This window comes from Cygnus atratus, chromosome 2 (genome assembly GCF_013377495.2).
Source record: "Cygnus atratus isolate AKBS03 ecotype Queensland, Australia chromosome 2, CAtr_DNAZoo_HiC_assembly, whole genome shotgun sequence".
NCBI classification, from domain to species: domain Eukaryota; kingdom Metazoa; phylum Chordata; class Aves; order Anseriformes; family Anatidae; genus Cygnus; species Cygnus atratus.
Genome location: NC_066363.1, coordinates 27,148,821 through 27,176,192, shown reverse-complemented (window position 1 = coordinate 27,176,192; position 27,372 = coordinate 27,148,821). Strand labels below are relative to the sequence as shown.

Genomic DNA, 27,372 nt, shown 5'->3' with positions numbered 1-27,372 from the left:
CTTACAAGATTTCTGTCTAAGCTAGATGAGAAAAAAAAATATCAGTAGATACAGAATCAAAGAGATCAGTGAGAGACTGAAAACTTTTCATTCCTAAATAATTGAAGAATTCAAGATCAGCCTGGTTTGGTAACCATTGATTAATAAAGCTACCCAAAGGCTGGTTGTGGTTTGCCCAGTCACCAGTCACAGGATGGCACACTTAGGTGTATGTGTGCATGCTGCACTGCTATTACTGACCAAATAATTAAAAAAAAAAAGAAAGAAAAAAAAAAGAAAAATTTTCAGTATTGTATGCAGTATTCAGTATGCAGTAGTATTCCTGATGTTTATTTCAATGTGTTTATTACAGGTTTCCACCTTTGCATGCCCCATGGTCTGGAAAATCCCACTCTATAAATCACTTGTGGACATGAACAAGATTTATGTAGTTAAGGATCTGTAGCTCTGATAGACCAAAGAGATCTGCCCTCTGAATGCTGAAAGGGAGGGTAGGGATGCCTCCAACAGTATGAAGGGCAGCTGAAGGGGCTGGGCTGTGAGGGATTGAATGGGAAGTTCAGCAAACAGGCTGTCAACACAAATAAATCAAAATATGTTAGTTCTGCCTGACACCCAGGTTTAATAGATCAGCTCTGGTATACCAGATGTGTAATGTCTGCGGTGTATGAATCATGGAGCAACATCTGCTTTCTGACTGGTTTCTCTGAGCTGAGAACAGCTCTGATATTCTTAAGTCAAGAGCAGGACTTTTTTTTCCTCCACTCTGGTAGTCTTTTTAGGTTTCCACCTGGGACTGACTATGACTGTTGCTCAGTACACATTGGAAATATTATGCACTCGACAAAATACAGCAGAAACAGAGATGTTAATAACTACTGCTGAAATTCTTTTCTATATGGAAGAACGTAAGTACCACTTCTTTAGGACTGCTACTGACATGCTTTATTCCTCTGCTGTACCAGGGACCTCCAGGACCCGCAGGCCCTCCAGGACCAGCAGGCCCAAAAGGTGTGGGAGATCCTGGACCAAAGGTACTAGTACAACGGTAGTACGTTCATCTGACAGGGTAGACAAATATGTCTCCCAAAAGTACATTAAATTAGGATGACAAAATGCTGCAATCTCATCTCCCACTTTGTATTTCAGTCAGAAGAAAAGCTTGCAATAAGCTTCTCTGCCATGTTAGATACATACCAGTTCTTGCTTTATCTCTGCAGATCTTTCATACACCCAGAGACCTAGGATGTTTCTAGGTACTGGCGTTTCCATGTAGAAGTTAGAATCCAATGCAAGTACATTATTGACTACTAATAACACATCTCCTTTCTTCTATGGCAATGAAAAGGGCAAAGGCCCCCCAAGGAGTAAGCGGAAATAGTGGTCACTGGAAACAATTAAATATTTTTAAAGTTACTAGAAATTGACTCCCAAGAGAAGACTGAATCTTAGTCTGAAATGAATACCAGTTTAGAGAAAAAACTTGATGGCAAAAAAAAAAAAAAAGATATAGGGATTAGAAATATATCACTGAAATACTTCCTTTTTTTGTTGTTGTTGTTTTGTTTTTTCCATAAAACACAAAATAGCTAAATGTTAAAAAGTTCTAAGCAAGGTGTAATTGACTTTAACAAGTCAAATTGTAACTACCATGTTATAAAAACTTGGAAAAAAAAGAGACTTATGACTAAGATCATATAAGAAATTGCTTCAAAATATCCCGCGGAGTGGTTTTATTAATGATTTCATGTGTGAAATAGGAAATGTGATTTACATGTGTGAAATAGGAAACAGGGAACATGCTGCAACAGAAAGCAAAATAAATATTGCCCAAACAAAATTTTTCCCAAACAGAAAGGACTTTAAACTTTAGTTCCCAGAACATGAGATTTCGTATTAAAAGCAAACAACAATAATGTCTTTAAAATATATCCACAATAAAGGAAAAACTGAATGCCATTCATCCTTAGAATGACCAATAGCCTGCTAACAGGGACCTGAAAAACCTGGCTTTATGCTTCTGTTCTGCCACTTATCAATTCAAGATATTCCACATGAAATAATGTGGTCTGGAGCATGACAGAACTACTAAAGAACTAAAAGTAATTTCAGTTATGTCATTCAGTATAGACTTAATGAAAATATATACAGCTAAACTAACTAGATATTTTATGTGAGGGGATTTTTTTTTTCTTCTTTTCAAATAAAGATTTTACACTTGATATAATGCCATCTTACAAGAAATTTTTCTTGGTACCACAGAAGAACATTCCATTACAGCCTAGGATATTGTATAAAAGTATGAAGGCAGATATTACATAAAAATGTAACCTCTGGCTACAAAATGTCTGGGGGCATCTTTCCATCTGGAATTAACCTGTGCCTCCTACTGGAGAGTAGCATTTCCCTTAGAAAAAGGAATTGGAAGGTCATGTCAGGTCATCGAATATCTCCCACCATGATATCATGGTTGAACGATTACAAACCCCAGAAATATACATCAAAATTTCAGTGGGAATATAGGGGTTTGATTTAAAGAAGCTTGAGTTAAACAAATACAAAATGCAAATAAATGGGGTTTGTTTGTTTGTTTATTTTTTGTTTGTTTTATTTTTCTATTTGTTTGTTTTTAAGTGAAAGGAAACCACTAGAATAACTGCAGTGAAATTTCTCACAGCTGGAATTTTTTATCTCAACAGTTGTGGTTGTGTTTCTGAAAAGTATCAGAAATATACAAAGTATACAGAAATAAACTTAAGAAAACCATAGTGGCTGGCTAATATAAGAGATCAAAAAGCGGGTCACAGGTCACTTTTGTTCTTATAGTCATGAATCCATGTAATTGCTGGGTCAAGCAGTTATTTGGCTATATAATTATTAGAAAAGTTCCAAACCAGATCATGACTGACAGAAGAACAAAATATTATCATAAAATGCCTTAGATGGGAGGAGGTAAGAGCTGTAAAGTAAAAGGAAATATATCCAGTTTTTGCACTGGAGGATATGTGATCTAGTCTTTTTATCACAGGCATTCTTAAACCTCTGTAACTGTCATGACATAATAAGATATATACATATATAAATAACTCATACATTAGCTATTACAATACTTAGGTTTTCATCTTCAGCTCTAAGTGATGTAAATCATTGTCAATCAAAGTGAATTGTGTATATTCTCTTATAAAGATGTCATGTCCTTAGTTGTCAGTCTCTTCTCCACCTTTGAACAACCTCAGAGGTATTACCATCCTTGCAGGTCTGAGAGCTGAAGTATATTAATGGTACTAGCAAAGGAGATTTATTGGTAATTTCTTGTTGTGGAGGAATATGACCAATGTTCTGTTAATTGAACATTATTGATTCATAATAAATTTGTGCAAAAGAAGTGACCAAGAAGTGAGGCTGTTATAGTTTAATAGTATTTGATTATTCCAGAAATAGGATAATGGGATATCTGTGATAGGAGTTGGGTATTATACAGCCTAATGGGCAAGGCTTCAGAACCTACAGTCAGTCTGGTTTAGGCAAGACACACACAGACTCAGAATCTTCTCGTGTACTCTGCACAAGTGTTTTAGGCTGGATTGGAAACATACTGTTGAAATGCAGTAGCTCCAATTTACTGTGCTTTGGGTTCTGAACCAAAAAGAGGTCAGAGCAGTCTCACAGCACAGGAAATGGATTCCCTTCAGACGAAACTGAGCTAGATCATCAGAGCTGGAAGCGTACTTACTGCGCTTCTGCCACTAGTGGGTGATCAGTCCACAGGAGCAGGCTAGGAGGCCCCCTCACATTGCATGCGGTGTAGACATCAGGCCTGCCTGTGCTCACTGCAGATGCACTGCTATTGGGCCTGTAGCACTGTTTGTTGGCGGACACATGCCATTAGAAGCTTCCTGTAGAGCAGAGATTTCTACTCCTCATAACCAGTCGTGGGGTAGGTTGAGAATGCACCATATCTGTGGGATAGGGAGAGGTGGCATCTCATTCTAGGAAGAGTTGCATTACAAAACAAAACAAAACAAACAAACAAAAAAAACAAAACACTGTAGTAATAACTGTCTTTGCAAATAACACAAAGAACATAATTAGGGCAAACCATGCTAATATCAGATTTTGTTTGAAAAATCCAGCATAGATCTACAGTTTTGATTGTGTTGCAGTGTGATATTGCCATAAAATCTGGCTTATCTAGCAGTCTCTGTCAGATTTTTTTTTTTAAATCAGAGTTAAAAACACCTGATACAAAAACTTAATTTGTATTTTTAACTTTAAAATAGGCAAGTTTCTTTTTCATGATTGAACTAGATTGGCGTGTTAATGCTATAGGGTGAGAATGTGTACTGATTCTCTTAGTGGTGAGCAGCTGTTGCTTTTGCAATGTGGGACTGTTGTTCCAAAGCATTCATTATCTAGGTAAATAGTCACACCTGTGATGCAGTTCTGTGCATCCATGCTAAACATGGTGGAGTGTACACTGGAAAAAAAAAAAAAGAAACAAAGAATACAAACAGCTTTTCTCCCTCCTTTCAATTTTGTACTCCTGTTTGCTTATACAATGTTTGGAAACTTTAGTCTCTACAGAGCTTCCTGGTAGCAAAGGTGCTGCGAGGGAAAACAATTCCCTTGAATTGCAAAAATTCCCCTAGAACTTAGTTCATAAAGTGCATAATCTTCCGTCTTTTTTTTTTTGTCTGAATTTTAATAAAATATAAGTACACTGGCTATCTCTTATTATCCTTTCCCTATTATCCTTATCCTTTCCACATTTAAAAAAACAAACAAGCAAACAAAAAATCCAGCAATCTCAGCATATAAAAAGAACATTTATTTGATAAAAGTGACTCATAAATTTACACGATAGTTAATGTAAAATTCCTTTGACTGTCATTACATAAGAATGTTCCATTCAGCTGAATCAGAGTTCTGTTCTCCCCCCTTTCAGAAATGGCTCACATATGTGCACACTGCAAGATAGGAATTTTGTGTATCAGAGGTCAAATTCACATGAAAACACAATTGGAACATGTGGGATGCATTCAATCCTGGCAGCACCCTATTTTCTCTAGCATTAAAACAGAGGCACATAATGTCAGAGGATTAAAAAAAGATTTAAAAGCACTATTGCCAACTAGGAGGTGGGTTGCAGACATTCAAGAGCAAGAGCACATCACTAGAAATAAAGGCTCATTCTCAATAATTGCACAACAGAAAGATTATTAAACTCACCAGCATAGCCCCTAGTGTATGAACATTTGGGCTGGATCCATTTGCAATATAAATAACTTCTGCAGCTTGGGGCCTGTCTATTTGAAATAAAATGAGGAAGGTGGAGATGCAGTTACTCTTTTTTTACATGTTCTTCTTATAAATACCCTTCTATCAACTATTTCTCACTAAAGAGAGCGTTGCAGTGTCTCCAGTGTGGTTCAATATCAAATACACATGCCTCACAGTAAATGAGATGTATATGCTGAGAAGCCAAAATTTATTTTCCAGGTGAACATTAGCTTGTTTAATGAGTTTTCTTGATCCAGTGATAAGGAATAGGCATTGGAGTACCATACTTTCATTGTCTTGATTCAGCTCTTTCTTTCTTGTTTCAGTGGTGTTTTTCTAGTTCACTGCAGATGGTGACAAGCTTGTCTACAAGCACAGTGCAGAAAATAAATTAGAACTCATCAAAGAGCAGTACTAATCCTTCTTGAAATGAATTCCCTGGAGGACAGCTTAGTGTCACATCTTAGAAAAAAGAACTGCTCCACTTCACAACTCATAAAGTAAAATAGAAGTCTTTTTCCTAAGCCAAGAAATACAGAAACTTTGAGAATTACTATAAAGCTGTACAAAAGAGCTTTTCAGTGAGACATCTGGTATTAACTAAGCATGTGAAGCTAAAATTCAATCCTTCACCTGCAATGACCCTGTGTAAGAATGTGTTACCCATGGGAGGAAGAGAGACACAACTTCAAGTCCCTCATGTGCTCTTTTTGGTCAGGGCTGATCCAAGAGCAGGTAGCAGGTATATTCAATACTGGAACACATGGAATTGTTTCCCTGCTGAGGAACTTCCCTTCACAGTGGATTACAGGCTGCTTCACAATCCACAGCAGCCCAGAATCTCCAAAAAGCTATGCATACTGTAAAGCCTTATCTAAATAACTACCTCTTAGCTTTGGTACCTCTGGCATGTTTCAGAGGCTTAGGCAGGGAAACCTCTGGCTGCTCTGTGCAACATCTGCTTAGGTTTGTTTCATGGTTTATGAGGACAATGAAGACTGATAATTTTTCCCTTAATAACAGATGGAACTAAATAGGAAGATGGGTATATTTACCTAGACTCTGAGTATTTGCTAGTAATATGACAATCTGAAGCTAAGGAAAATACTTTGCAGGAGGAACTGATAAACCAGAGAGGTTTTAATAGATGAGGAATATCTACCCATCATCTCACTGCAGAGGGGCATTTCCCAGCACCATGTGTCAGACTTTAGTGCTACGATCTTGAAGTGCTTAAGATTGTAATCTTTAAATGTTTACAGCTAGAATCTGCCACAAACTCAAAACAAAACAAAACAAAAAGTTCAAGGGCATTTCCAATGTCCTTGCTGTTTGCATTAGTAGGGAAGGTGTGATATAAAAGTCTCAGATCATCACAGTAAGAACACCTTTCATACTTGAGAAAAAAGTAGCTGTCTCTTTTGGTCCCTGTTCCAAACCAGTCCAGACTAAACCAAACCAACCAACAAACTCCCCTCTCTGATCACATCTGAAGGAGAAATTCCCCCTGACTGAATCCGACAGTTGCCTTAACCCACAGACTGTGAGCTTGACACACCAATTTAAAGCTAAGAGCATCCCTGGACCATGCCTGTGTCCTGACTCAAGTTGGCCAGGGTCCATTGCTTTGGGAGAAAAAGGATTTGAAAATAAATTTGGAAGCCAAATGTTACATCAAGTTAATTAAGTTACATCAAGTTACATCAAGTTACATCAGTAACGTCAAGTTACATCAAGTAACATCAAGTTACTTCAAGTTACATCAAGTAACATCAAATGTTACATCAAGTTAATCAAGTTACATCAAGTTACATCAGTTAAGCATTATAAGCTTAACATAAGCCTCAGCCTTTGGATTCAGGGTTCCCACCTCTCCAAATCCATCAAACCTGAGCACAGTTGAGGCTCTGATATATTTACATAAACAGTACAAGTCAGGACTTCGCATGGGAGCTTCATAACCATGTACAAAAACCACAAATTGGAGTGATCTGTCACTAGAGGCTGAATCTTGGGCATTTCACCTAAAAAGCTGCTAAAAAGTCATTATAATGTGAAAGCTGCACAATTCTTCACTGAAAGTAAAAGAAGTCATTAAAAGATTCTGTACTTTTCTTTCCTTCCATTTTAATCAGTACAATATATTCTTTCTTTTCACCTACCACAAAGTCTCATCTGAGATCTGCGTGATTCATGCTTGCGCCTCTCTTCTGGTTAGAATGCTCCCTCTGCAGGCACATCCATTTCTAGAGCTTTTCCTACTGCAAAAACTAGTAGAATGAAGGGTTTTATCAATGAAAATGTCTACTTTGTCAAGAAATACCATCTCTTCTTCTTGGCTCTGATGTTAATATATTGGATGATCAATAGCTTATCAGAACATTTTTATTTTTTTTTCACTTGCCAGCACATACACAGATTTAAGGACATTTACTGAACCTGGTTCAGAATTTTCTACATCTATAACTTACTTTTGTTTTCATTTCTTTTTGAACTGATGAGCATTTTCTAGTGAAAATATGCTGCATGCGTGCCTGTTGACTTGTACAGTTACAGACTATGAAAAACAAAACTTCCTCTATGTCTCTGTGCCTTCTCCTGCCGATAAGGTGCCCTGGCCCCTACCTCTTCCCAGTGGGCATCCTGTCCATCCTGGCAAGCACTTACAGAACATGATAGAAAAAAATGTTGTCATTTTCAAATGAGTTTTTTTCTTTTTTTTTTTTTTCCTTTTTCATTCTGTAGCTGATAAGATAAATTAGAGTGTTACTCTGCTGGTGGTTTAGATCATGTGGATCTTTGCTTGGGGAATAGAGTGGTCTTAGAACTTAAATGAAGTGGGTGCCTACATTTTGGGCTTTTTTGCTTGTTTGATCTATAATGCAACTGTTTATAACATTTTTGTATTTTGCTTTTAAAACTCAGAAGTTTGACAAACTGCTCTGTAAGTGGATGAAAGGTGTAACAGTTAATAAATGTAAAACTACTGATGATACCGTGACTCTTTACAGGGAGACCGTGGAATGAAAGGCTATCCTGGGCCTCCCGGGCCGCGGGGGAGCGGAACGGTTGGTCCCAAGGTTGGTGTGGAACTGCCTTGAAGCTTTTTGCACTTTTATACTGCCAGACTCTGATCTCTCTGACACCAGAATACCTTCTTCAGTTATTGATTTATATTGGTGCAACTGCAGGAGACATCAGGCTTAAAAACATGGGCACCAGGCATGCACTTCTACTGCCTGGGTTAGGAAGGAACACTGACTGGATGAAAATTGCATTTGCAGCCAGATTTTACAAGATTACAGTTGGAAATTACACAGAACTGTCAGGCTAATAAATGAGTTAAATGACACATTCTTCTGCTTGTATCGGTTATGTTTCCAAGAGATTCTTTTGTGGATGAAAATATGTCAAATATGAATTCTATGTTTTGTTCAGTGAAATTGAATCCAATTAATCTCATTAGTAAAACCATTAGGAAAGAAACATAAAAACAAGAAGTTAATTTTGTAAGGAGCCAGCATGCAACATCTGGACAATTCTTTTGTCCCTCAACTATAATGACTGATAATTCAAAAAGAAAAAAAAAATGCTGGTAAAAAAGGTAATTCAGAGCGTGCCTGTATTACTTTACAATGGATGTGTCCATCAGTTATTTTTACAAAGTCAGTGGGGAGATACATTGGATTTGTGTGTTTTTCTCCACATTAAGTTAATAATAGATACATCTTTGTAACTTTAACTTCCGTAGCAGAAGCTAGCAGAAGTCTCCATTTTAAACAAACTGAATGGAGAAACATTGCTATTACCAACCTGATACAGAAATGTAGTGAGAAGTAGAGCGTGAATATTTTTGCAGGATATATGTCTGACTTTGCTTTGCTTTCTGAAAGCTAAAGCAATTTCACTTCCTTGGTAAATCATACAGACACAGTCAGTTTAAAAAGTTTGGTAAGAGTAAGTTTGGACTGAGTGTCAAAATCGCACAAAATGTGTGACCCTATATACTGCTTCCCCAGAGCCTTCAAGAATGAAAAATAAGTTATTTGTGGGGAAACAATACCTTGTTTTCAGGGGTGAGGGCCTGCTTGCAGCATCTAGTTCGTGTGATAAGATTTTTAGAACAACAATGTTTTGGGTGAAGCCCTGCTTATATTTACACAGATTAACAGTATTTTTCACAAGACAGTCTCTCAAGGTTTGTGGCAAAATCTTTTGTCACACAGATGAGCACAAAGGCTTCACCTGTCTTTTACTGTAGCTACACAAATCAGCAGGTGCTCCTTTGGCTTTTGTTTCCTCCTCTCCAACTTATGATTTTCCGACCTGGTGCTCCCAGAGACTGTGGCACCATGGTGGTTTGGAATATATGTGTACGTGGTGCACAAGAGCTAACGTGCCTGGCAGGTTAACTTGCACTCGGTTTTACTGCTCTGGCCCTTTGTGCATCTACTGTTGGGTTGCCTTTGTGATTTGGAGTAATTGCACAAAGCTGTTGCATAAAGTCGGTTTCTGCCGACTGTGAAAACTGTGAAAAGTATCGCACTGTTTCATGGGAATATCTTAGTCTTTAATTATTTTGAGCTTAATTGTTCCTTTACTTTCCTGGGAATTTGCCAGGGATAATTACTAAAGCCTACGGTGTGAAAATGTAAACCAAAGAAGGATCAGAACTAGAGTCCTTAAAAAGGTTTTACTTTTGCTTGCAGCAAATTTGAGATTACTTATTTAGTGTTCCCAGGAATAGTGTTTATCTCCTAATTCTTTTTTTTTTTTTTTTTTTTTTCCCCACCGACTGTCATAGGGTATTATGGGACAGAAAGGCTTGCCTGGTCCACCTGGCCCCCCTGGTGAGAGCATACAAGGAGACAAGGTAATCCAGTTCAATATGATGATGGGTCAAATTTCTTCTCAAAACTGTCTCTTCAAGGAGTTTCAAGGAGTCTGTTTTTCTTCCTGCATAAATTCTGTTTGCCACTGAGTCAGTGAACTCCTGCAAATATTCAATGTAAATTTAAGTTTCTTGTTCATAAGTTGTGCAAAATTTAGTTGTTGACTTTCAGTATTTTGGGTACCTGATTGATTGGTCTCCTATTTTAGTTGTCGCTACAAATATATTTAATCTGGAAAAAAAATCTCATCTCTGTCACATCTTATTGATTTACTTGGATTTAAAGCACTGTCCAAAGAAAACATCTAGAGCTTGCTCTGGATGCCATTATATAAAGACAGTAACAGAGAGCTACCATGTTTTGCCAAGAGAAGTCAACACATAAATATAGAAATATAAAAGAAATTAGCTAGCCTCCCACATCCTCTTTAAGCAGGTTTTTACTCACCTAGTTTTAGCTAACCATAACATCTCTCCTTTCAAGGAGAATCACAAACATGGTAGCATATTGTCAGCAGTCAGTGTTAATAAAATGTCTTTTCATAAACATGTGGAAAAATTAAAACTGAAACTGGAGGCTCTAGTGGAGAAAAACCCAAGTACCTCCTATTTCTCGTAAATGAATGCTTAAATTTGAGCATATGATTGAATATTTCCCTGGATCAGGAGAGTTGAGCTCCACTCTTCAATTCCAGGTTATTAAACCACCCATGATTCAGTAAAAGGAGCACTATTTTAGCTGGGTTGAGAAAGATGCCTCACAGTACTTCAGTAGGTTGTAGAAACTGAAGCCACTGTAGAATTTGATGACAAAATAGGTTTTAATTGGAAAATACTGGCATGCTATAATAAGTAAATAAAAAATCATAAAAACATACATTGTTGGCAAAATATTTCATAGGAGAACCTTTCTTTGGTTCAAGGTGGAATTATTCCATACAAACTTTACCAGGAAAGCACCTACTGCTTCTTTGTTTTGCTCAGTACTCACTCTGATTCCAGCTTCAATGTCCTCCAGCTGTCTACCCATTTTTATACTAATGTTAAATCATTTCCCTTTTCATACAGCAGAGAGCTCTTTCCTTTTTCACTGAGAAGTGTTTTATAGCATAAACACTTACTTTACCATGTTCTTTCTTTTCTCATTATTATGTCTCTTCAATTCTGATTTATCATGTCTCAAGACTTTTCTAGACAGAGATCTGTACATGGTTAGAATCATCTGGCAAAACCTTTGGGTTTGATCTGTTTGCAGTTTTCTTCTATTTTAATCATTATCAGTAGCTGCAAAGATACTAGGTATTCTAATGTGACGATATACAGAAAATTTTTCTTTTTTCCCTTCTTTTTCTTTTCTTTTCTTTTCTTTTTTCTTTTCTTTTCTTTTCTTTTCTTTTCTTTTCTTTTCTTTTCTTTTCTTTTCTTTTCTTTTCTTTTCTTTTCTTTTCTTTTCCTTTCCTTTCCTTTCCTTTCCTTTCCTTTCCTTTCCTTTCCTTTCCTTTCCTTTCCTTTCCTCTTTTCTCTTTTCTTTTCTTCTCTTTTCTTTTTCTTTTCTTTTCTTCTTTTCTTTTCTTTTCTTTTTTCTTTTCTTTTCTTTTCTTTTCTTTTCTTTTCTTTTCTTTTCTTTTCTTTTCTTTTCTCTTCTCTTCTCTTCTCTTCTCTTCTCTTCTCTTCTCTTCTCTTCTCTTTTCTTTTCTTTTCTTTTCTTTTCTTTTCTTTTCTTTTCTTTTCTTTTCTTTTCTTTTCTTTTCTTTTCTTTTCTTTTCTTTTCTTTTCTTTTCTTTTCTTTCCTGAATCTCTGAAGCCTGTTTACACTATTCTTGTGGAAATAGAAAAGTTTCTGCTATTTCTATATGTTTTAGTGGTATAGGAAAACAATTTCCTGCCTGGCTTTAACAGAAATTTCTGTTGTGTTCCCAGAATCAGAATGTGTTCCCAGAATGGAATATATTTTTTTAATTCCATGGGTATGTGAGGTTTGTTATAAAAGCAACTTGCCATTCTGGGCAGAAATGTTTCATCAGTGAAATGTATCTGACACAGGAAAAAATATACAGATCATATACTATATTTTCCGTTCCTGAAGAAAGATAAAAGTTAGTCAAAATATGCTCAGTGTCTATAAATAGATAAATAGGTACACATACAGCTTTGGATGTTAACACTGGTGCTGCTATGAATATTATCTGTCAGTACCTGTTTCCTCCATATGCTTGTTGAGCATCTATCATCAGCCCTTCTATCTCTTCACAGCCATGTCAGGTTACTTGTTTTTTTGGCCACTCTTCATCACCTTAAAGCTGCTGTACTACTGAATTTGAATTATCAATAGCATTGCAAGTATTTTTTTACATATACATAGAGCTCTGTCTGAATATGGTAAGAATGGAATGTTAGAAACAAGATGGATTTCAAGTAACTTTATGTTGATATGAGCATCCACAGGTCTTCTTTTTTATGTTTGGTTTCCTTTTAAAACCACAGTCTAGACATTCTGAGATCTGCACTTAGTTCAGAGAATGACATTTTAACATAAAAGTCTACTTATTGATCAGCGATCTAGCAGGATACTAGGGCCAGGCATCCAAGGGTACATTTTTACATGCATACTGCTTTAGTTTTTAGTTTAAGACTGATGGTCAAATTTAGTTTAAGACTGATGGTCAAATTTGAATTTAATTATTTACATAGATTGAACTGGCAAAGTATTAAATATTTTAGAATTAACACTGTATACTTCTTGTTTTGTCTCTAAACATTTAATTGTGGCATCTATGATAAATCCTTTCTATATTGATGATTGATTACACAAGTAGGGGAAGCAGGATTTGGTTCTGCAGCTGGCATTTTAAAGGATAAAACCCAATTACGTGTCTGTGAGAAAGGTATGATTTTTTTTAGAACTGTGGGTTTCATTCAATTTTCATTGTCTAAACACCATCCTAACAGTGTCAAGTGACTTTAATAAATCTATAGTTTTCTTAGATCTGACGTTTATTGTTAGTGAAGGACCACTGGAATACAAAGCAGATCCTAATTCTGGTTCATATGTGTGCTGTGTAGATCTGCAAAAAGGTTAATCAGGCAGTTCTGTGATGAGTAGTTAGGAAAGGTAGTCAGTCCCAGTGCTGGACAGCTAGCATTGAAAAAGGCTGCTATGCTTTTTCACTGTGTTTAAAAGTCATTTACATTAACAACCTAGGAAGCACAATCCTGCTAAAACGTGCCTTAAAGTAAGTTAGATTAAATAGTCACTGTATGTTCCTACAACAATGCCAGCTAAACTGTCTTAGGCAACCCACTGCCTTGGTAACATTTCCTCTTTGCAGGAAATTCCTTTCTTCTTCCCTAGTGAATCAGCTGAGCATTTTGCTGCAGTGCAGTTTCCTGTCCAGTATCCAGAGTCTACATAGCAGTGTCTGAATTCTTGCTTTTGTAAGAAATTGTGGAGTGGGGAAATGGGAGAGTTGTGCTTCCAGAAGCAAGAGGCTGATTATTAGCAGGTCAGTGATATATAGGGCTGATGAGGAGCAGAGGATTTTAGCTCCCAGAGCTGGGGCTAGTCAACCAAAGAGGCTCCCATAGGGCAGAGCTCTGTGGAGAGGCACATCCGAGTGGAGATGTGAAAGGTGGAGTGTGGTAGGTGCCTTCACCTAGCACAGGGCAAGGCCACAACTCACCTGTGTGCAAGCATAAGCTCTTATTTCAGCAGGATCTCTGTGGAATTCAGGATTTGACCAGGGAAAACCACTCATTGCCTGTGACTCCTAGTATGCTGCCTCTTCTGGGAAGCTGTGTCTCATATCTGACTACAGATAAACTCCCAGCTCATGAGAGCCACGACCCTTGAGCCATGGGAAGAGAAAGCGTCTGCCTTGGTGGTGCATCATGTAGCTGCTTCTCCACCTGCAGAAGACCCTAAGCCCCTGTCTAGCCCCTGTCCAGCCCAGCAGAAATGCTCGGTGATCAGTCCATCCGCCCATCAAAGGCACTAGTGTACCTATGGTAAAGGCTGGAGTCTTGATAAATTTGGAAATATATTTTTATATTTCTCTGCCTGGGCAGCATAGCTGCTCTAAGATAATATTAGTACAAGATGCTGTAGAGAGACACTCTGAGAGCTGTTGGCAGAAAAACTAGCTAGCCTTGTACTGGGCTGTGCAGAAGCTTGAGCTAATATCTCATGTGCTAGGTTTGGTACAGGTGATAGCTGACATCATTGATACTTTGGTACCTGCACAGGGCACTGCTGTTATGCTGCAAACGTGAATTTTGGTGAAGCTTTTATATATCAGGGAATATATTCCCCTCTAGCTTTGGTAAAATGTAGACTGTTTGATCTGAAAAAGATACTTGTTAAAGAAAACAGGACAGTTTCTGGAACCCATATGATGTGAAAGATTTTCTGTACATATTTCCTAACAGCTGTGTTTTATAACATGCTGTATGCCCACCTTCCTGGCATGAGCATGCTTTTCAGGTCTGTATGCACACAGCAGAACATACAGAAAAATCCTTATAAACAAATTTGAACTTTGTAGCCAGATTGATAGTGTGTTTGGAAGTGTCATCAGAAAGCTGTTCTTCTCTCCACATTGAGATTGGAGTTCTCAAACAAAAATCTCTTTTCATTTACTTAAGATCAGAAAAACTAAGTCAACCCTGAAGAGATTCTGGGGGCTATGACTAAAGAACTTTTGTGTTGGACCTGGTTTTACTACCTGTAGACAGGATGAGTAAGGTCTGAACCTCATTGCAGTTACTTTTGTCTTTCACCTGTGTCAGTGAAATGACAACATTTTGTTTTAATTAAATTGGAATAAATTGTTGTATACTTCATGAAGGCTTCACGTACATTATGAAACATACTCAACTGCCTATCTCTCCAGCTGCACACCGCTCCTGTCTTGAAAATTACGTTTCATTTCGTAATACAAGTATCTGGCTTTCTCTATGATGCAGAATGTTACAAAGTGAATAGATAATGCATGGAACTTAGTTCTATTTTCCATTAAAATTTCTTTCCATGTTCTATTTAGGGAGAAAAAGGAAATCAAGGCTTTCCTGGACCAAAGGGTTCAATAGGAATTGGTATTCCTGGACCAAAGGTAATTCTAAGCTTGCAATAGGAAAAAAAAAAAGTGTTTTTGTTTTTTTTTTCTCCCTTTATTGGTTATTTGGTGTGATAAGTCTTTGAAGATAGTGGGCAAAGACATTGCTTTATATAGCTGGCAAGGTAAGTACTTAGTACTTATTGTCAGCTTTGGAGTCTGAAAATCCCAAATGTCATGAAGGACCAGGCTCTGAAGTAGTACCTGGAATGAGATCATACCTGTTACCAGGAGAAGAATATTAGTAAAATTATGTATTCAATTATCTTCAGATATTTTTCGGGTATTACAAAATGTTCTTTTATTTGCCAGGATTTGACAATAATATATTTATATATATATATACATATATACACACATATATATATATAAAACGGCACCCCAGTGTCAGTCTCTCAAAATGCTTGGTTTTGCTGTTTGCTATTAATAAAGCAGAGTTGTCACAGATGAAAAGGAATAGTTTAGTTCTGTAGGAATTTCATCTACGTATTTTCCACTGGATGTGCCAATTACCAAATCAATTTATATGTGAGAGAATACCAGCATCACCACAGCCAGTAGATCGCATTTGCTGTCCCTTATGCTGACATTAACTTTGATGAGGTTAAATACTGCTCACAGACAAATAATGGAAAGAAATATTGTTTTCTGGATATTAGGATTTTGATTATGATGTGTTTTCCATTGTATGTAACAGTCCAGGCATATCTCTTGCTCTCATCTTTGCAAGTTCCCAGTATTTCATGGGGGTTCTGCACAAAGCTGGTCTGAATTTCAATACATTGGCAGATTGGAAGCAGTTAAGTCTCTCCATAGGTTTGCATTAGAATTCAAGACAATCAAAGAAAAGTAAAAAATTATATAATCTCAGCATCAGCGTAAAGATGTCTTTACTTCTCACTCCTAAATTAAGGTAATTTTTCATAGAAATTTCTTGAAATGTTTATATCACCAGTGTTGCTTTCTCTGAGATGCTCTGCTTCATGCCTACACAATAAACCAGACACAGGACAAAACTCAGAAATTTAATCTTGAAGACCAGTTGAACCATAGCTCCAACTCTTACTACCACCAATACTGGAACTGTGGATGTGTTTAATATGACTGTTTTCAATTAGGGAGACTATGGAGACAAAGGTGATCCAGGAAGCAAAGGTGCCAAAGGAGAGATGGGAGATCCAGGACCTCCAGGACCAAAAGTAAAATATATTTCACATTACTTAATTTTACACAATAGATATTAGACAAACTTAGATTGTGTTAACTATCTCACTCTACACATTTTCAGGGAATTTGGGGAAGAAAAGGTGAACCTGGTCTTTCGGTAAGTATATACATGAAGTAATTTAAAAGTTAGGTTATTTTTTTTTTGAAAAATACTCATAGTTTATGTGATATTAAACAAGGTGATCAGGGGTGTTGCATTGTCTACACTTTCATAAGTAAATAAATTAATAAATTTAAGCATTCTTAAAACTACAACAGACATCAAGTTAATTAATACTCTTTTTCAGAGAGAAGAAGTTATCAGACTTATCAGTGAAATATGTGGTAAGCATTCGAGTTCGAAAAAAAAATCTAATAAAACACACTGAATTTATATTGCCTGAATTGATTAATCTTCTGCGTGCTTGTATGTAAGAATACCATTTATGTGAAAAATGCTCACTACGTTTCCATAGCAATAGTTTAGTCCAACTCTGTTTCTATTTCACAGTACCAGTGACTATAAAATCTGTTTCTAAGTATTATGTACATTTATTAGTTGAGTTTTAACTCACTGTAAATCTGATATTTGACTTAAATTCGTTTTTATAATCAGAAGATGTTTTCTCATGAAATACCTGAAATTGTTATTCTTCTAGGTTGTGGTATCAGATGCAGAGTAACACCGCTGGAACTAGTATTTGTCATTGACAGTTCAGAAAGTGTTGGACCAGATAATTTCAATATTATCAAAACTTTTATGAAAACAGTCATTGACAAGGTTTCAGCCAACCATGCTACAACTCGCATTGGGATTATCAACTTCAGCCATAGAGTGGAGTTGGTGTCTTCTCTGAATCAATACACAACCAAAGAACACCTGAAATCTGCTGTTGATAAAATGCCCTACTTAGGAGAAGGCACATACACAGCTTCTGCCATTGAAGAAGCTATTAAGTTATTTCAGGCAGCACGCCCAGCAGTGAGAAAAGTTGCTGTGGTAATAACGGATGGACAAGCAGACAGTCGTGACAAAGTACAACTGGATGTGGTGGTAAGGGAGGCCCATGCTACAAATATTGAGATATTTGTCATTGGGATTGTTCAAAAGACTGATCTCCACTACAAGGATTTTCTGAAAGAAATGCACCTCATTGCAACAGACCCTAATGAAGAACATGTTTACGAGATAGATGACTTCATGACACTTTCAGGTAAAAGAAACTATGTTTGTAAGAGAAAATTTGAAATAAGCAATTAACAGAGTTTGTCCTTTCCCATAGCAAGGCAAGACAGCCAGTACAGGCTCATTGAATGGCAGCTTATGTCTGTCGTTTGGATGCATTGGATGCAGCTCGTTTTTCAGTGCCCCTTGTTCTTTGGCCAAATGAAACCTTTGCCAAGCTCTTACCCCTCACAGAAACAATAAAGCACAATGTACAGCAATTTTCACAGCAGAGGCCTTCTTTGAGGCACTTTACTGAGAACCAGCACCAGCTTTCTCTCATGGTGCTTTTTTGCTGGGACACAGATTCCTCCCTGAGAGAGGTGCAGATTTCTTTCCACCTTGGTGTAATAGCTCTGTCTCTTTCTCTCTGTCTTTCCTATGGCTGTTGTACTCTGTTGGTGATTTGTCAGTCTTGCAGTCCCTTTACCATCTCTTGTTTTCTTCTGAAAGCCATAGGAAAAGCTATGCTTTCATCCTGATTCTAGGGAAGAGATGGTGGAGGAATACCAACAAGGAATCTGCTTTATTCTCCATTATTCATTTCAAACCAAGGCTTGAAAAATTATCTGGCCACAGCTGGAATCAGATCAAAACACACATGAAACCTATAATGACCAATGGAAAAAAATGTATTTCGGTCTAGACTAACCACAGACTAACCCTATAAACTGTATTTATCCTGACCATAAACTCGTTTTGCTATGCTGAGCCTGTGGAAGGACTTAGGTCTGTATTTAAGGCTGATGCCTTAAAAAGTGAGAACAGAATCCAAGCTACAGTTCTGGTCCCAGCTAGGATTAAAATTAGGGCTCTGGTTCTGGCTCCAGAATTCGACATAAAAGACATCCCGGTCGGTTTGTTTATTTATTTGTTTGTTTGTTTGTTTGTTTATTTTGTGTGTGTGCGTAAGTAGAAAGCGTAATCCAGTTTTTCCTTCTTACAGATACTCTTTCTTTTTTTCCATGCTGGTTTTTTCTGTAGACCAAGGAGTTACGACTTAGGCTTAAAAAGGGATTTTGGTACTTTTATCTGTTGTTTCTTAAAAGAACTAGAGGTTCTTAAAATGAAATAACTCTGAGAGTGCATTACTTTATTACTTCTCATTCGAGTTTTGACATAACTTCAGAAGACAGTGTTTCACAAATCATTGTCATTGAAGATTTATGGTTAATACTGCATTAAAAGCTTGTGGAGAATCACTGTGTTTTTTCTTTATTAGCCTTAATACATTTCATTATTGTGTTAATCTTTTCAGCTCTTGAAAATAAACTCTTCACAAAAATTTGTGATAATGTATCTGAAGTCTACACCAGAAAAGAAGATGTTCTATCTCCATCTCCAAGCCCAGAATCTGAAATACCCACTGAAGTTAGTCAGTTACCTAGAATGACGACTTCAGAGACTTATATGCCCCCTACAGAAGGAACTGGTTACCCAGTAAGTTATCAAATATTTATTTAAATTCATACACTATTTAATGCACCATTTACCAATCTTCTAATATGTGAAGAATGTGTCATTTGGCTGTACCAAAAGATTTGAAGAAAAATTTTAAAGTTAGATTGAAATTATTTGTTTAGAACAGTTTGCAGAAAAGGGTAATACTGTTTCTCAGTTGGAAAAAATACCAGCAGTCCTCACTTTTTTGTAGTTCTGATTCATCTTAAAAGTGATTTGGAAATCCTGCAGATATATTCCCTGTTTAGGAAGATAGTGTGTAAGGCATTTATTTATGTGAAAGTTGATTGTTGGTGCAATGTTTCTCATCATGGTCACACATTTTCAGCCCTTCAGCATTGTTTCGCTTTTCACATTGGACTGTAATTCTAGGATTCTAAAATCATGGCCCCATACTGAGTAATCACTAAAACAAGGTCTGAATCCACCTGCCATTATCGCTAAATAACATGTGTGAGAAAGACCATTACTTTCCTACTTAATTCTCTCTTTTATTTTTTTTCTTCTTAACATCTGAGATAGAATTTTAAGTTACCAGATGTTTGATTCCTTTTGCAGCTTAGTCCGCCACAGACCAGATATACTGAGGCGCTGCCATCTGCTCAGGATCACACTGTGACCACTTCTGTTCATAGAGAATCAAAATTCCCCCCACTTTATGACGTAGTTGAATCCAGACCCCACAGTCCAGTTGCCAATCCTTTGCTCAATGTAACCTATGCTGAAGATCGCCGCCTAACAGTGTTGCAACCACAGGTAGCATCAACTCAAAAAGGTAAGTAATACTTAACCTGACTATTGGGTAGCAAGTCCGTAACAAAACCAACCAACCAACAAACCCTACCCAATGCAGTTACTGGAATCATAATTTTGTTTTTCTGGGTGCTCTGGCTGCAGATACGACACAGAGAGCCAGTTTCAAACCTAGATGACAACCTTGTGTATCATTGTGCTTACCTATTTAAATACCCGTTTGAGTCCTGCATCTGAATTTAAGCAGTCTCATTCCAAACTGATCCTGTATTTTTTTTAGACCTGTTCATGTACTTTGTTACTTGAAACAGAATTTGGCTACAAATTTGAGATGCAAATATATTCTGGGCACTACAAGAAAGAAAAAAAAAAAGGATGCTCTAACTACAAAATGAACTCTTAGGATAATGTAACTTATCCCCAGTATCCAAGCTAACTTTTAATGATATACTTTCAGATCCAAGGTGCTTGGAACCTATGAAACCAGGGGATTGTCGAGACTACGTGGTAAAATGGTATTATGACAAAAATGGCAATTCTTGTGGCCGGTTCTGGTACGGAGGTTGTAATGGTAACAACAATAGATTTGAAACAGATGAAGAATGTCGAGAAACCTGCATTGATGAATAAGTAAGTTGTCTTCACTAGGTCCTCCTACAAGCACCTCTTTTCCAGGCTAAAAAGATATAGTCTCCCATACTATGTGATACATACATATCATATTTTATACCTTTAGTCAATCCTGATGATTTTTTGAGATGGTGGGAGCAAAAGTGCACATTGCAGTCATGGATTAATACAGTGACACAGTGAGGTTTTCTACTTTGCTCTTTATTCCTTATCGTACAGTTTCTAACGTTGTATTTGATTTTTGACCATTACGGAGAATGGAGGTGATGTTTTTATATATCGTAATTCCAACATCTCATGTATAGGATAAGTTGAAAACCCATCACATTATATGTGAATTTAAGAACATTTTTCTCATGTGTATTACTTCACATTCATCAGCATTGACAGCATTTTCACAAAATTTGTCACCTCACTTTTTACTGCCTTCTCTAGATCACTTATGACCATATTGAGTAGGACAGGCCACAGCATTCGTCCTCCAGTGACTTCTTTCCTCTGGCAATTTATTCCCTTACCTTTGTTTTCTTCTTCTCATCACTGATTTATAATTTAGAAGACTTTACCTCTTAATCCAATACAACTTTCCTTTGGTGAGGGACCTTATTTTTGGAAATCTGGGCAGACTTTATTAACTGCCTTAGGTGCATGTGTTCAGTGAGTGAGGCATGGCCTTCAGAGAGCTTCGTTATCAGTAGTGCATAACTTCCTTTACAAAAGCCATATAGCTCCTCCCCAGTAAATTGTATTGAATTCTGTATTTCCTCTTTCAGTGCAGGAAAATTCTATTGAACTACAGCATATTTTTTTCTGAACGTTTCAAGAAAATTAATCAATTCCTTATTTCTTCTAGAAATGACTGCCATTTGGAGTTTTTAAAGCTGGGAGTTCATGTCTATTGAGGATGAAATGGCTGAGAAGAATCCAAAACCTGTGTGAACATGAATATATTATTGCCACTCTCCACTGCTCTTCCCATTATGGTATTCACATTAACTAGATTCCTGTATAGCATGTTATCTACAATACCATAGCAATAACTTTATTACACACACACACACACACAGAAGAACACAACTTTTCCCTCCACGTTTATATTAATTTGGTAATACTACATGTGGCAAGGATTAAAATTTATTTTAGGATTAAAATATCAAAAATGTTTACACTCAGCATTTAATGACAGAGGTCTCTTGTTCTCTTGGAAGAATAAAATGTGCTCTCATTTTAAACAAGAGTAAGTGGCTCCTGAAATTAGTGCTCTTATTACAGCATTTAGTGCCATAAATTAAGATAAATTACAGTACCTCATTTGAATGTAAATTCCACAGCTATAAGTAATTAGAATTTTTGTTGTTGTTGTTTACCCCATTAAAGCACATTTGGATTAACACCAGTACAATCTTTTCACTTGTCAGGGTAGGACTTTCATTGGGAATTACATAAAACTCAGGATTCTTCATGTCCTTTATATCAAGTCTGCACATTTCATTTCTCAGCACCTCTGTGTTAAACTAAAAAAAAAAAAGTGATTTTACACTTTAATATATGCTATTAAGTTTTTAATATATGCTATTAAGAAAAGCACTGAAAGATGTATATAAATATTTGCTAATACCCTTTCTACTTTTAACCATAACCCTAATAACCCTATTATTAAAACTGAAAAATATCATCATGTGATTAAAATAGAAAGCTGATAAAGTCTGACATTTGTACTCTTTTGTAGGCAGAAGAAAAAAAACAAACACCAGCAAACCTTAGTATCTACATAGGCATTCTGGACAGTTCTTGATATGTTTAAACAATGCTTGTACAACTGCTACCCCTCCCCAGGCAACCAAAAGATGGCATATGCCATGCAAAATGAACTTGTTTACAGCAGGTAGGATACAAACATTATTCCAGGGAAGGAAGTGCATGAAGTACAGTTTAAAATTTTAGAGATTTTTTTTCCAAAAAATCTGGCTTTGTTAGTTTCAAATTAGAAAATAAAAAAGTGACAGCAGCCCAAAACAAGAAATCCTGCTATTTTTATACTCAGAACTAACATAATGATCACTCCAAAAATAAAACAAAACAAAACAAGCAAACAACAACAACAACAAACAGCCCTGAGAGCACAATTAATTTTGGTTTGCCAAGGAACACTAGAACACAAGGACAGGACCTTGAAAATGAAGGGATTCAGTGGGGTAGAACAAAAGCTGAACAAAAAACTGTTAAAATCAAGAATTATCTTCCTTTCACAGAAAGAAATATGAACTAAAATTTGACACAACTTTAAATAAATCTGTTTTGGGTTGCTTTTTTTTTTTGCTTTTGTTTTTTTTAACATCAGAAGAATAAATAACTTCAAAGTATATTATAAATGATATGGATCATTTATCCAGCTACATATAGAGCTGGAAATAACCAGTGGGTCAAATAAAAGGTTTCAAACAAATAAACTGCCTACTCGTGGTGCAAAAAGATCATGGGAAGAATCAAACTACTGCTCAGTAAAAAAAGCCCATGCTATCATACAGAAATATCTATGCACTGGAGACCTTTAATAGTGAACAGATGTGCAAATATAGTCAGCAAGAGAGGGATAAACACAAAGTCTAGGGGAACAGAAGAGCAAGAGGGATAGATCACAGTATTGTTTTCAGATTTGCTGGAAATGGTAGATTCAAAACTTAAAAAATACTAAAACGTAATATTAATATACTGTTGAACTCTGAAGATGTATTGAGAGACTTTTTTCTAGGCTAGGTCTCAAATCCAGTATTTGGCATTCATTTCAGTTAGATCACGAAGACAACGTAAGAAATCCTAAAACAAAGAGGCACTGACAATCTTTTTAAGAACAAGATTAGCACAAAATATGACCCTCATGAGAAAAAAAAAGTCATCTGAAGGGAAAAAAAAAAAAACCATCTCCCCATCCTAAAAGGACCCTCACCCCAAAGTAGCCTGGAGTCAGGAAGTCAGTGTAATATCCTACACTTCATCAGGAATAACTTGTTGTATTGATATAGGCAAGCAAGTTATTGAAGTTGGAGACGGAGATAGATTTAGATAACCAGAGAGATAGATAGGTCTCTATATATGTATATATAGGGATTGAGATATGTATCCAGATGAGTATACAGAGAAAAGAACTTTCCATCCAGAAAAGATGAAAATTTTGTGTAGTTAAATTCTTCTGTAGCTTACCATGTGGATGGCTGTAAAATCTGAGTGCAACAGGTGTTAAGACCCATTTCATTTCACACCTCCCAGAAATATTTTAGGATTAGCTGCTCCTGGAAACCCACAGTGGCAGTGTCCACTGGAATTTATAGAATCACACTGTGATTAAGGTAGGAAAAGACCTTCAAGATTGTCTGGTCCAACCATCACCCTACCACCAATGTCACCCACTAAGCCATGTCCCTAAGCACCACGTCCAGCCTTTCCTTGAACACCCCCGGGGACGGTGACTCCACCACCTCCCTGGACAACCCGTCCCAATGCCTGACTGCTCCTTCTGAGAAGAAATGTCTCCTCATTTCCAACCTGAACCTCCCTGGTGCAACTTGAGGCCATTCCCTCTAGTCCTACCACTAGTTACCTGTGAGAAGAGGCCGACCCCCAGCTCCCCACACCTTCCTTTCGAGGCAGTTGTAGAGACCAAGAAGGTCTCCCCTGAGCCTCCTCTTCTCCAGACTAAACAACCCCAGTTCCCTCAGCCGCCCCTCACAGGACTTGTGTTCCAGGCCCTTCACCAGCTTCGTAGCCCTTCTCGGGACATGCTCCAGGGCCTCGATGTCCTTCTTGTAGTGAGGGGCCCAAAGCCAAACACAGTACTCAAGGTGAAGCCTCACCAGAGCTGAGTACAGGGGGACGATCACCTCCCTGGTCCTGCTGGCTACACTATTCCTGGTACAAACCAGGATGCTGTTGGCCTTCTTGGCCACCTGGGCACACTGCTGGCTCATGTTCAGGTGAACATCAACCAGCACCACCAGATCCTTTTCCTCTGCACAGCTTTCCAGCCACTCTTCCCCAAGCCTGTAGCACTGCGTGGGGTTGTTGTGACCAAAGTGCAGGACAAGGCACTTGATTTTCATAGATAATATATACATAAATACATAAATAAATGTCCTTTACCCGCCTCTTCACCCAGCTGCACATCCTCCAGGTTGTTTGGGGTCAATAAACCAGGAGAGGGCACTCTTTGCCAAATGCCCGCTGATTATTCCCAAGTTGTAGAAAACTCTAGAACATCATTACTAATTGAAAGCATTACTTTTTCCATTGGGAAACAAACAAAAAGTTTATTAACATTACAGGTAAATTTTAAAGCAAGAAGAGTTTAATTATGAAATCCTTAAATCTTGTTAAAGACCATGCCCAATGCTATAAGTCCTAACAGCTAAAAATGGTTGAGAATAACACTTTTTTTCCCCCCTGTATAACTGATCATTATAATCTGAATTCTGTTTCAGACATCTGAGCTTGTAACCATGGAAAAAGGCTCAGAAAAGAAAATTCATTAAAAAGAAGATAGCACCCTATCTACTCATAGTAGACCAGCAGCAGCTTTTTACTCTGAGCAACTCTGCAATTCTCTTGCTAACCACCATCAAATTGAATTCGTCTCTGCCTTAGTCCAGTTTAGTTGCTGCCTGTCCCCAGGGCCCATTCAAAGTGGTTAATAACCTTGTCTGTCCAATGAGTGTCCTGCTGCACTCCTCAGTTTCTCCCACATCTTCAAATTTCCTCTGTGTTACTCTAAATTGACCGAAGATATGCAGCGTTCCCCGGACTGCAGTTTCGAACATCCTGAGGAAAATGATTACCACGTTTCCTTGTTGGGAAGTGGCTGTAAAAGAAGCCCTAAGCACCCACTTTTAGGTGTTTTTTTCTTTGTTTCTGGCAGGAAGCTTTTATGGACAGTATAGATTTAGGGCAGCATTCCTGCACTTTTCCTCCTTTCCTTCATCTTTCTTAGCTGTCTTGGTGCCAACTGTACAAGCAGCACACCCTCCTCAAAGCTTACAAAGGCGTGCAGCTCGCAGCACAGAGCTTATAGCAAGTTCCCTCAGTTAACAAGCACAACCACGCTCAGAAATGTTGCTCATGAACACATGACTCCATTTAGTAAACACATCCTAAAAGTGCATTGACTTTTTTTTCAGCTCTGCATACAAAATATAACCAGCTCCTTTTATAGACTGCCCCAAACCATCGTGGTTGTGGCAGAATTATAATTTTCCCTTCTGTCCCTCGGCTAACCTGTCTGCACAGTGAGCTGTAATTAGGTTTAGCACTGACAGGCACACGGACTAAAAATGAACACATGAACATGGTTCTTTTCAACAAAGCACATGCTAAAATAAAGATCACGAGGACCTCACTATCTTCTCAGAAACTTCTGCCCCAAAAAAGTAAAAATAGTAAGAGCTATGGACTAAATTTACTTTGTTGTTTCTTGCATTACCTGCTGCTGTTTGCTTTCATAGGATGATTCCTTGGACACTGTGTGTAGCCATTTGCAGAAGAATAGGCAATTATATATATATATAAAGGTAAAATGATCAGACCTAGATTTTCCTTTACTTGATATATTTGGATGGCAAATTATAAACAGAGCTTCTAGCAAAGTGCTGGAAAACTTGGTCCATCACTTGATACAATTATTTGCTGAGCGTTTCCATCACTAACATGGAACCACCTAGAACAGTCAACAGTCTTGTAAGCATAGAAACAACAAAAAATTAGATCATCTGGTTCAGTTTATGTTCAGATATGCTTTTCATGTGCAAATCGAAGGAGGAAGAAGCATCGGGAGAAGCGAGCATTGCACAAGCAGCAGCACGCAATGATTTGCAATGATCAATCTCTGATTTCCTTTTTTAATACAAAGCATAGAGAAGTGACATGACGATGCGTGTCAGTCTTAAAAGAAGGCTTTCTATTTAATTATTTATTAACATCTCTAAAACAACATGGATAAAGCAGACAGGCGATCTAGCCAAAAAAAAAGCTAAACAGAAAATTTGTCTTTTAATTCTTACAGAGAATAGCAAAGGAATAAAAAATGGCATCTACAATAGGAAGATATAATACATGCTTGCTTTAAGCTCCTGAAAAGGCCATTAGCCTGTAGCTACACAATGAATTCTCAGAAAAAAACTACCTTTAAAAAATGTGTGTTCGCAGAGAAGTAATGAGTGCTGGGAAATAGTTTCAGTTTGAAAAAACAAAATGCTTAGATGTCAAATCATAAACTCAACAAGTCAAATCACTCAGAATAACCCCAAAATTTGTCAAAGACCCAATCTGTATTCTTGAGCAAGAATCATTTCATTGAGTTCCATAATCATGTGTAGCTGTTATCATTTATAGATCATAGCATTTTTTCATAAGGTTTAAATAGAGGAATAAAATTTGCCCCCAAATGATCAAGAGATGACTCTGAGATTAAACAGCAAAAACCCTGAAGAAATATAATTTATATTAATGATACTAGGTTATTACTTGAGGTAGCCTTAGATATAAATGTCTTTACTTCCAGGAGTTTTATCATTCTTTTAGGAGGGAGGGAATCAGGTCTAAGCTTCATGGATACATGAAACCGAAATTTTGAGCCAAGTTCTGTTTAAACCTGGTTTGTGTTTTTTGTTTATTTGTGTTGTTGTTATTGTCGTTGTTGTTTTTAATTCCTAACAAGGAATATGTAGAAATTCAGCCAAATGGGTAAGGCATTAAAATGTGATCCATAAAGACTTTCTTTTTGGCTTCCTAACGGCATGCAATGCCTATTTAGAGCAATTTCTAAGAAT

The 27,372-nt window shown here is 37.2% G+C and overlaps 2 protein-coding genes across 2 annotated transcripts in view; both read left to right on the top strand.

Moving 5' to 3' along the window:
• Positions 1-21,506, top strand: part of COL28A1 (collagen type XXVIII alpha 1 chain) — a 63,807-nt gene extending 42,301 nt beyond the window's left edge. Inside the window, exons 23-34 of the mRNA XM_035545435.1 lie at positions 966-1,034; positions 8,292-8,360; positions 10,085-10,153; positions 15,211-15,279; positions 16,401-16,481; positions 16,571-16,606; positions 16,797-16,833; positions 17,148-17,702; positions 18,972-19,153; positions 19,733-19,949; positions 20,385-20,557; positions 21,411-21,506. Of these exons, the coding sequence (XP_035401328.1) occupies positions 966-1,034; positions 8,292-8,360; positions 10,085-10,153; positions 15,211-15,279; positions 16,401-16,481; positions 16,571-16,606; positions 16,797-16,833; positions 17,148-17,702; positions 18,972-19,153; positions 19,733-19,949; positions 20,385-20,557 (1,557 nt within the window). The 3' untranslated portion in view covers positions 21,411-21,506. The remainder of the gene's footprint in view (positions 1-965; positions 1,035-8,291; positions 8,361-10,084; positions 10,154-15,210; positions 15,280-16,400; positions 16,482-16,570; positions 16,607-16,796; positions 16,834-17,147; positions 17,703-18,971; positions 19,154-19,732; positions 19,950-20,384; positions 20,558-21,410) is intronic.
• Positions 1-27,372, top strand: part of ASNS (asparagine synthetase (glutamine-hydrolyzing)) — an 853,397-nt gene that overhangs the window by 775,144 nt on the left and 50,881 nt on the right. The window lies entirely within an intron of this gene.